Below are 11,324 nucleotides of genomic sequence, written 5' to 3'. Positions count from 1 at the left end.
TGAAATCTAGAAGACTGTAGTGTTAGATTGCTAATGTGATAATCTATGTAAGTCTTAACAATTTTTTTTAAGATTTGAAATCTTAGAATTAAAATTTGTGGGTAAATGACATGTAGGCAGGAGAGAGACATTCTCTCTCTATTGCTTATGTTATTTGCGCCACATGTTAAATTGTTGTTGTGTTGTCAGCAAAAAAATCACTCCGATTGTATAAACCCTACTTGTTGAATTTATTTGCATTAGTTTCCAATTTAGTTATATCAAGATCTTTGGATTCGAAACTAACGATATTGTCGTACATTATTTCTATTGTAGAACAATTGATTAATTGATATCCACAATATTAGCATTCCTAAAGTTAAACAAATGAGATTTCTGAATGAAAGTGAAGGAGGGACCCAAGAAATGTACCATACCTTGGCTACTAGGGAATAATATTCCATCACTGATAATGGTCCCCCTAGCACATTATATTAGATGGTTGGCCGGTTTTCAAAGTTTGTCATTTTGTAGAATTAAAGTACGATAGCTATATGGTTCTCTAATGAGACATTATTTACTGAAGCTGTCAAGAGAAGTGTTGATAACCATAGACCCCAGTAACCCCGAAGGAATTGGCTCAACTGTTGCATAGGGTCGAGGGACATGTGATTGTAGGGACTAGTCCCATCCAAAGGTGGATTTATCGTGGGGGCAATGGGGGACTTGCTTTCATACGAAATTTTAAAATTTCTGAAATTTATATGTTATTATGTACAAATAGCGGTGTAAAACAAAATTCGCCGCAATTACCCATACATGAAATTTTACAAAATTTAACAGTCTTAGCTGATTCCCCATAGACAAATTCTTGACTTCACCCCTAGCCCCAAAAGGATGTGGTGGATACTATGAGAGATTTAAAAGGAGAGAGAGAGAGAGAGAGAGAAGGAAACTGTAACCCAAGTTGGTGGGGGCAATAGAACAGCCAAATTATACAATTGAGTTTCTGACCTGACTCGCCAAGTTGACAAATTGCTTTTGATGATTTGCCAAATTGACTTGGGGAGTTGGTTCCATCGAGTTTAACGGTGGAATCGCCTAAAAATCCAATCCAATGGAGTTGACTCTATTGTATAATTTGGCTGTGTATAATATTTGAGAGCTTCTATTGCCCCCACCAACTTTTACTAACAGCACCCCAAGATGTGTGCTAATTCTTTGGTGATTTACCTATGAATTGGGGTGGCATTAGCAAAAGTTTGTGTGGGAACATAATCTATGTAATAATTTTTTGGGGAGACTTGACTTATCTTAATTAGGTGGAAAGTCAAGACAAGTTTTAAAAACTAATGTTGAAAGATAGTCTTCATGTCTGAGTTACTGATCTAATTGGTAAAAAGTAAATCTAGACAAACTTAAGACATCCCTCCACATATACCATAGGATTGAGAACCATGGTCTCTGTGGCAGTCAATGAGGTCATAGTGGTTCAATTAAAATGGTTGAATTTACTATAATTTACTTAAACATGCATGCACATGATGTATCACATCAATGCCCAAGACAAAACTGAGAAAGAGAGAGATCTCACTATGGTGAGGACCAGGAGGACAAGTAGAAAGTTGATTCCTTCCACTACCCATTTCTGTTTGAAAGAGGATTTAAGGTGAACCAACTTTTTTGACAGATCAGTACTCACCCCCTTTTCCATGGAATCAGGGTCCACCATATAATTATGGCATTTTTTCATGACCATTGATCACATTTACTCCTGTAGAGGCAAGAATCTTGCACTACCTCGAGATCTGCAACTTTCTTGTTGATTCACTCTTGCCCTTGTGAATACTTTTGGGTGTATCTACATCACAGAGTCTCAGACGTCCAAATTAATTCACATAACAATTTTTTGTAGATAAATTGCTTACCTTTGAATGTATGAGTATGCCCCTTTTGTAGAGAATGGGATAAGGATCCCCATTGAAGACGTTTCTAATGTCATCCTTATCCTAATTAAGCGACCCTAACTTAATTACGATCTATCTCATCTAAGATCCTTTTTTATTTAGAGTGATTTACAGAGGCACGTATGCCATTCGAGAGAGTCACCTTAACCTTATCCCTTTTCATTCCTTCCTTTCCCTGAGCTCTACGTTGTCCTCCCCTGACCTTTGAACTCGGTTCAATCTTACCACAGCTGACCTTACCATATCCCTAGGTGACACGTGTTATGATCATGGGGCTTGCAGATTTGACCCTCCACACTTTTGACTATAAAAATTAAACAGTGCAAAGATCATGTGGTGATGATGAATGCTGTCCATTGATGCAAGCCCTCTTTGTTAAAATAAATAAATAAATAAAAATTGACTCGGTTTCAGTCCATGTCTCTCCACTATTCCATTGGGGTAGATATGCCACGAGGAGGGTGCCGAATAAACAAATAAATCCCCCATTATACCATAGAAAACATAGTTCAAGTTCAAAACTTCACAGATAAAGAGTAGTGCTTGAGTAACATTGAAATTGACATCGTTTCACGCAATACTGACGTGAAGGTGCACACATAATCATAGATGATGTTCACTCGTATCTCAATGGAAAGCATCTATGGTTCCGTACACACATCCATGTCAGCAATGTATGAAACAATGTCAATTTTAATGTCACTTCAGCATTTTCCACATATAAATGATATGGTGGTGAAAGGTGTACTTAAAAATACATGATTGGGATCTAATAGCACAATGATCCATATCATAATAATAACTAATTGTGATCCAGAGTCCAAATTAATGTGATTTCATCAATGTTGTATAATCACAATCTTCAGATCCATGTGAAGGTTGTGATACCATTTTATGCTAACATAGGTTGAAAATTAAACGCATTGGGCTGTGTGCTATGTAGAACTGGCTTCTTTATAAGCTTAAAAGTCCAACCAAAACACACTAAGTACACACCATTCCTATTTTATAAGAACGAGACACCATTGTGGATCCTCATCCACAAAAAATACCCAATTTTTTATTTTTTTATATTTTCAAACATACCCTCAAATGCTTTATCTCCAAGGTGTATTTAATACATCTTAATGTGCCCTTGGGGCACATGTTAACAAAATCCCTGTTAAGATCCAATAGATTATGGGGAAATCACTTTTTCTCCCTGGAAAAGTCTGTTTAGTGACAATCTTCCTTTGAAAAGTCATGATTGCACGAATAGTAGTCTAGTTTTTAGGAGACTGCATTGTTATTGACCAACACTAGTCCAATTGTTTCTTGTTAGGCAGTGCGAGAGTCCTTTACTTATTGAGTCGTGCTGAGGTGACATTGGTTTTACTACGGTTTTTAACATTTTTGACGTGCGTACAAAACCTTAGATGCTGTTTCCTTGCAATTAAATCCAATGTCACTTCAGCATTAGTGTTACTCGTGCTTGCACAATCTCCTTTTCATCTACTTAGTTATCCTGGGAGTTAGGCTTGTCGGGTGGACGACCTGCCAACCTCATAACTTATACTATAATTTTATTTATAACATATTATGTCTATATTTAATCCTAAGGGGTTGGTTTAGTGGCAAGCTGAGCCTTGATAAGCTCCTCTGGAAGGGTAGGTCAAGTGTTCGAAATCGCACGAAGCAATGAATTCCTTCGGGCCACCCTTTAGGATCCAATTGACCCTCAACTCAACCAGTTGCATGTAGGACTTTTCGAAGGGATTAGTCTCACCCGAAGAGTGGGGATACCCATGATAAGCAAAAAATTACATAAAATATTATATCTAACTAAACTAAGGACCCAAGTGAACTCGAAATATCTATAGAAGGAAGATTGGAAGCTCTATGCAACATGATTTTATTGGCTTTAAAGATCTTCATCACATGTTTGAGACATTCCAGGTTAGTCGAAATTAATTTTCACAAAATCTGTTATGATCTATCCCTATACACATTATTATAATAGATGCTACCACGTAAGAAGTAGAAACATATAATTTCGCATATATGCAGTGAAAGTGAAGATGCTTATATGATGATGGCTTTGTTCTCCGAAGCAAATTGAGAAACTTAACTACTGGTGTAATATGAGAACAGTACTATACATTGTCAGGTATTATGTTACTTTCTTAAGCCCATATGACTGTAATGATGGCCACCAAAATTCTCCTATTATAATTGATTCTGCTAACAAGTGACCACAAATATATTTCTCTATACAATAGTCTTTTTTTAAAGCAGAATTCACAAACAGTAATAGCCCCAATAATGTAAATAAAAACAAGGATTGGACATATGACAGAACAAAGTACTCAACTGTAAAAGTCCACATTTGATACAAGTTCTTAGAACAAAGTACTCAACACCATGGAATAATATCAAGAATCTACAAAAATAAAAGAAAATATATAAAACACAAAAAAGGAAAATTAAATTATCAAAATAGTAGATAAAAAATTGTGAAATTCCCAATCCAGTGCACTATACATTTTAATTTTGAGAACAATAAATGGTCATTTTCAGGATTAAAATGACACTCCTTGTAACCTTTTTCACACCCAAACCCACACCTACCTGTGTGTGTGTGTTTAAATGATGAAAATTTTGATATCCAAAAGATCAAAAGACCCTAAGCTTTTTCATTAAAAGATGGTAAGGTATTATTGGAAAAGAAAAATAATTGAAGGATGCTAACATAAGCATTGTATTGGGCTTGGTACTGGTTCATTGGAGTAATGCAGATGGGCTCAAGTTAATTCCAGTAGCCCAAATCATCAACCCTAGCCCAACTTGAGTTTTGGTTTCAAATATTCAGTCCCACCCATGTAATCTTAGTTCAAGCCCATTCGAATCTCGTTGAGCCCATCAAGTTCAGATTGGGTCAGCCCAAGTTTCTATTTTATATTCGACAATCTAAACCTAAGGACTAAATAATTTTTCCTCCGTCAAATGAAATGCAAATTCTTTTTTTTTTGTTTTTCGATCCGAGCAGATATATATATATATATATATTATATATATATATATATATATATTTTGGCTAAGTGGAAGTATTGTATTAAAATGAAAAAAATAGTGTACAGAGGGAGACAATTTTTTATCAGTGCAGATTTAGTTATATGGCTTCATTTGCTTCTTGAGAGCAATTGGTGGTTTTGAAAGTGAAAAAAAAAAAAAAAAATTATAGTATCCAGCTGCATTGGACACAAACCATCAAGATATAGTGACAAGTGGGAATTATCTAGTATTTGATTTTTTGTTTCCCATCTATTATATGGGCATTCCTTAAATTTATTTTTTTTCCTATTTGATTTGTCAAAAATCACCTTTATCTATGATTGTCTGTCAAGACATGCGAATCAGATATTTCTTATTATCTGAATCCATATCACTTTCAGCCTTCCTTTTATCTTTGTAAATCTTGTAATATGCACCAAAATGCTCGTTTTGATTTATTTCATGTTTGAATTCAAGCGCTTACGAGTGACGTGAATATGAACATGTGTTGTATATTATGTGCAATTTCTTCAAACTTATGAAACATATGTTGTGTGTTAAGTGCAATTTCATCAAACTTTCGAAGTGTGCACCTATATAGAAATTAAGTCATATTGTGGAAATTAATTTCACGGTAACCTACACATTTCATGACAATTTAGTTATTAAATGAACATTGCTTCCAACTGGAGCCGAAAGTAACTTCTTAAAAAAAGACAAACATATGATAAGTGATCAATGACAGAACTTGACAATTATTTCTTCCAGCATAACTTTAAATATGATAGATCTATTAATTATTTGCAATAATAGAATAACCTTAATAAAAGCCAGCTTTTTTGTCTTCTAGTGAAAAACCTTGTAGGGTTATTCGGTTTTGAACTTTTAGCTAGTGGAGCCAATTTAAACAATTTTAACTCGGCTGGAATTACAACGTCGTCTAAGTATGATTTAGGATATATATAAGATTAGTTCAACCAATTTTAAGTTTGTAGAGCAAATTTAAACAAGATTTATTCAGCTGACCCCAATTTTTTTGGAATAAGGCTTTGGTAATGATCTTGGGGACTCAACATGAGATTATGACTGAAAAAATCATCGAAGCCAATCACATTCTAATGGAGTTATATGGGATTCATCTAGGATTACGCAACTTTGATTTGATTGTGATCGTCCCTAGTTTTCGCTAGTTACCATCAATTAGAAGTTTTCTTATCCCTAAGTTTGTTAGCCAAATAATAAATACTCTTAACAAATTGGAACAATAAATAATTTACAAAATGAGGCCAGCAATCCGTCAAAATTGTGTCCAATAGGTCCAAATAATAGTAGAAAATCTGTAAAATATTCAAACATTTTATAATAGAATATCTCACCTTTCACAGCTACTATATTTACCTGGTTGATTTTGCTCCAATTAATATGTATATTCGACACCTTGTTGAGAATTCATGTCCAAAGCTTCCTGGCCGACTTCTATTAGATTTCGTACTTCTTCAACTTCTCGTTAGAACTCACAAAATTCCAATACTCCTTACGTCATAGATAGCTATGTTATGCGAATAATTATAAGAAATTTATATCCTACTATTACCTTTCAAGGACATAATGATTAGTAAGAAAAATAATTATAACTAAGCAAATGGGTTATTGCAATCTCACTAGGATCAATCAAAATTATTGCACAATTAGTGGGGAACACAATTAAATTTAAGAAAATTGTGTTAGCCTAAGGTCTAGTGTTCATATCTAGGAAAACCTTTTGCTAAAGTCTCCACATGAGAAATCCCTTCATGCTACCAATCTATGTTTAGTAGCTCCATGTCATAAACCATTTTTAAGCATCACCAAGTGCCATGATAACGCCATGTTGCAATTCAACAATGGCCATCATGATCAGTCACGACCCGTAACAGTTCATAAATCATCTCTCCATAATTGATGAACTATTGACAGAAGTATCATCAAATCATGATGTCTAATCACAAAGCTTGATTGATCAGGCAACCTATGCATCCATTGAGCTTTTAAATGAAAGTTGAGTATATATACAGTGTATGTGAGATAAGAACAAAATAAAAAATATGAATTATAAAGAAATTCACTTACTCAAAGAAAGAAATTATTATTTGTGATTTCTCCCTACTCCTCTCTTAGATTTTCCAAACCTAAACCATAATTTTAAGTAAAGAAAATTAGTGAATGCTGAGAATAAGTAAAAGTTGGGGTGCCAAAAGAAGCTCTCTCGTTTTAGTTTTTGCTAGATTTTTATTTTTTGGGTTTAGGATTTTATATGAGCCTAATCATAATTGTAAATAACTATTGAAATTGTTTGAACTGAGTGTTATAATGTTTTGTAATGTTGAGACTTTGTAATATTTGGTAGGCGTATTTTAATCTTTAATTGGGCTGTGATAAATAATTTAAGAAATTGGGGATGTTATAAGCAAAAGTTGGGGTGCCAATAACAGCTCTCCAGTTATATATATACCCCAAAATTCAAATATCAAAATTGTTCTCCTATGATCCCCAATTAGAGATCAAGTATCTATTACATTCCTTGCAATCAATCAACACAACATTCAAGACATCTATCACAAAAAGTACAGAGTAAATTTATCAGAAATGAAGTTGGAAAACATGAGAACCACAAGTAAATAATGGGAAGCAACAAGCAAACAGCTGCAACACACCATTACTAGAATACCCATCAACCTAACATGATAGGCATGCTTAAAGTATATATACCAGATTTTGAAAGATGAATAAACCACCTTCCATGTAACCATCAATGATCCGCTTTCTTTGACAAAATGTTAGGAGCACAACCAACACTACTAATGGCTTTTTGGTTTGAAAAAGAAAGTGTTATAAAAAGATTGCCAAACCCATCTACTTTATTTCTTTTTCTTTCTCTTTTTTCCCCCCTTCCTTCTATATATAAGATGGAACATAAGGAGGATAAGTAAGTTGCATTCTATCACATAGATTGATGAATATGGAAAGGACCATGCAATACTTAGTAGACCACTTGTTGAATCTAGTTAATGAGATCCATGTTACTCTTGATGAAAACAATTCAAATAGAGAAAACAATTTAATTCGGACTTGTTTCTACTAAGTGGATTTTCAATTCCTAAAAATGGGTTATACCAAACAGCGAAAAAGTGTTTTTGCACACATCCAAACAGGCCCTTATGTAAGTTTTTTTTTTTTTTGGTATTTCTTTTTTATGCTATACTTAAGTATCATACGCACTACATGTGTTTGTAATGTATTAGAATGATCTGTTAGGAACTCAGGATATATAGAGTAGCTTATTCTCAACCAGTTTTGAATCGATGCCTTATAATGGAGCAGGATTCATCATATATGTACTTTTTTTTTTCTTGGATCAGGGGGAAAAAGTAAGGCACTAATATCTAATCTCAGTGTTGTGTCTGCCCTTGGAATTTCCAATAATGACATTATATACCTTTATGACGACATCATTCTCAAATCCAAGCTTTCTCATTAAGATGCTATGTACTTAGATTCATTACTGTGACAGCAAATTTCATAAGTATCTCTTTCAAGGCCATATGAATGGAATTGGAGAGAAAGAATTAAGTAATTATAATGGACCTTTTTGAAAAAAATGGATGAAATAGTATGAAAATGAATCATGTAGTTGAACTACTTTTAATATGTGGCACTGAAGCCTTTGGGTGGAGCCTAATTATTCTTCTATATTAAGTACAGATTTCCTTCCTCTCAAATATAATTTCTTGTATCATCTTTAATTCTTAAAGCTTCATCAGTTTATTCTTTCAAGCACTGATGGATTCAATCCCCTTAGAATTCCACACTCCAACTCTTTCTGAAGTTTTAGATTTTGGTAGAATCTTCCAACAATGGCCTTCATCAGTTCTCAAGCCAAATACATCAGAAGAAATTTCTCTTTTGCTGAAATACGTATCTTCATCTCCAAGTTACAACAACCTAACAGTTGCACCTAGAGGTGCTGGTCATTCTACTCATGGTCAAGCGCAAGCACTTGATGGTATTGTCATAGATATGACTAGCTTACCTACCTACATTAAAATCAATAAAACCCATTCGACCAACGGTCAAAGTGATCGTTTCTATGTAGATGTTGGTGGAGGAGTTCTATGGGCTGATCTTTTGGAGGAGACATTGAAACATGGCTTAACTCCAAAATCATGGACTGACTATTTATTTCTAAGTGTGGGTGGGACACTCTCAGTTGGTGGCATTAGTGGGCAAACATTCAAATATGGGCCTCAGATATGTAATGTTCTTGAAATGGATGTGATAACAGGTACTAGTTTGAGATCTATGGGGTATAAATTAAAAAAAAAAAAAAAAAAATCATTTTGTTCTTTTTTATATTGCATGTTTTCCTAGTCTCTCTTCTATTTTGCTTTCCCTCCCATTGTAGCAAACAAGAAAAAAAGGGCTTCTTTTGTTTTTGTTTTTATTTTTGTTTTTTGTTTTTTGTTTTTTGTTTTAAGTTTCAATGGTTGCAGGAAGAGGAGACTTCGTCACTTGTTCCAAAGAGAAAAGTTCAGAGCTTTTCTATGGGGTTTTAGGTGGACTTGGGCAGTTTGGAATTATAGTTAGAGCCAGAATTATTTTAGAGATTGCTCCTAAAATGGTTGGTATCAGATCATAGATGCTATTGTATGCTTAAACATAAAGTAGGATACAAAAGGGAGAATGTTTAATCCAAATATGATGAAATTGATTTTAAGTATTTTTGATTTTCATTGAAACTACTACGAGGATCGTAGAAAGACTTGAAATTCTAAGTACTTTTCGATTTGTAGGTTAAATGTACTACAGTATCCTACAACGATTTTAGTAGGTTTACTAGAGATCAAGAGCTTCTGATTTCAATGAAGGAGGTGGATTACTTGGAAGGCTTTATAAAGAGAAGTGATAGTGAAACCTTGGATCGAAGTAAGTTTTCGCATTTAAACTTGGACATGGTGGTTAATCTGGGAATAATGGCCATATATTATACCATTGAAATGGCGATTTATTGCAATGGGGAAGAAGATGTGCAACAGGTAAAAAAATGTCCCCCAAATTCTTAGAAGTTCTATTATTAATTCAGCTCCACCTTAAAATCTTTCCTTGTTTAAGACAACTTAGTTTATTTTCTTTTAGAAGACAATGGATCAAATATTGTCTCGATTGAGCTTCTCGTCGGTGGTGCACAGCTTTGATGTCTCCTATTTTGACTTCCTCAACCGTGTAAGACAGGAGGAGCAGAAGCTTCGAAGTAACGGAAAGTGGGAGGTGCCTCATCCATGGCTAACCATATTTGTACCACGGTTTCAAATAAACAAATTCAAAGATCTTGTACATGAAACCATTTCTTCTATCCACACTAAAGGACCAATAATAATCTACCCAATTCTAAGACACAAGTATGTAACCCCCCCCACACCTCACACATATTATAGCCTTAATGACACAAAAAGAATACTACTAATTTTGATTGTTTTTTTCAGATGGAACCCTAGGATGTCTGTTGTATTACCAAGAAATGAAGTAGGTGATGAGGACATCTTATATGTTATAGGATTGCTTCACTCAGCTGTTCCGTTGTCATGTCTACAAATGCTTCTTGACCAAAATCAGAGAATCATAGATGACTCCACGGCAAGTACAAATGGTGGAGTTAGATCCGATGAAACGGATAACACGAAAGAGGACAGGGACCTGTCGAAGGGTGGAGGTTGTATAGGAGCAAAACAGTATATGCCCTATTGCAGAGATGAGAGTGAATGGAAAGTTCATTTTGGTGAAGAGTGGGAAAGATTTCAGGCTTTGAAATCCAAATTTGATCCTCTGAATATTTTGGGTCCAGGTCAAAGGATATTTAAGAGGATAAGCACCTAACTTTGTTTAATAAAAGATTAGTGTTTATAAGATATTTCTTTTCTAGTAGGGAAATATTTTGATGAGAAGACAATTAGTACTGCTAATGTAAAAGCTACAATGCCTAAATACTCTTAAATAAATGATCTATATTTTATAAATATTATAAACCATAATATACTAGTTAAAATAACAACCAAGTTGTAAATATGGCACACATACTAGGGTTCAAGGTCCATAATTAGATAGTAGGGCTAGTTAGCTCTTATATACCGAAAAATTCAAAGTAATCCGATGAACTTAACAATTCAATCAGGGGGATCTTTTTCTTGATCGTCTTTTGACTGCTCAAAAGAAGCCAATTGATTACACTTGCTTATTTAGAAGAAAAAAAAAAGAATCATTTGGTTAGAGTCACTAAAATCAAGTGGATTACTGAAGATGGTCTTACAACACTCT

General features: G+C 34.2%; 1 protein-coding gene across 1 annotated transcript; it reads left to right on the top strand.

Moving 5' to 3' along the window:
* The first annotated feature begins 8,795 nt into the window (after window positions 1-8,795).
* On the top strand, window positions 8,796-10,886 carry LOC147387323 (cytokinin dehydrogenase 3-like). Its single transcript, XM_086421558.1, has 5 exons — window positions 8,796-9,297; window positions 9,506-9,633; window positions 9,806-10,048; window positions 10,149-10,411; window positions 10,496-10,886. The coding sequence occupies exons 1-5, from the start codon at window positions 8,796-8,798 to the stop codon at window positions 10,884-10,886; spliced, it is 1,527 nt and encodes a 508-aa protein (XP_086277684.1).
* Window positions 10,887-11,324: the final 438 nt, after the last annotated feature.

This window comes from Akebia trifoliata, chromosome 13 (genome assembly GCF_017979445.1).
Source record: "Akebia trifoliata isolate Shusen 1 chromosome 13, ASM1797944v1, whole genome shotgun sequence".
Taxonomy (NCBI): Eukaryota; Viridiplantae; Streptophyta; class Magnoliopsida; order Ranunculales; family Lardizabalaceae; genus Akebia; species Akebia trifoliata.
The sequence above is the reverse complement of the archived record's forward strand: the minus strand, read 5'-3'. Positions and strand labels throughout refer to the sequence as shown.

Bases quoted from the DNA above. Each gene is read 5' to 3' on its own strand.
- LOC147387323 (XM_086421558.1), top strand. From the start codon at position 8,796: ATGGATTCAATCCCCTTAGAATTCCACACTCCAACTCTTTCTGAAGTT. The intron at 9,634-9,805 runs GTTGGTATCAGA...TTCGATTTGTAG, and splicing joins TAGAGATTGCTCCTAAAATG to GTTAAATGTACTACAGTATC. The intron at 10,412-10,495 runs GTATGTAACCCC...TGTTTTTTTCAG, and splicing joins TACCCAATTCTAAGACACAA to ATGGAACCCTAGGATGTCTG.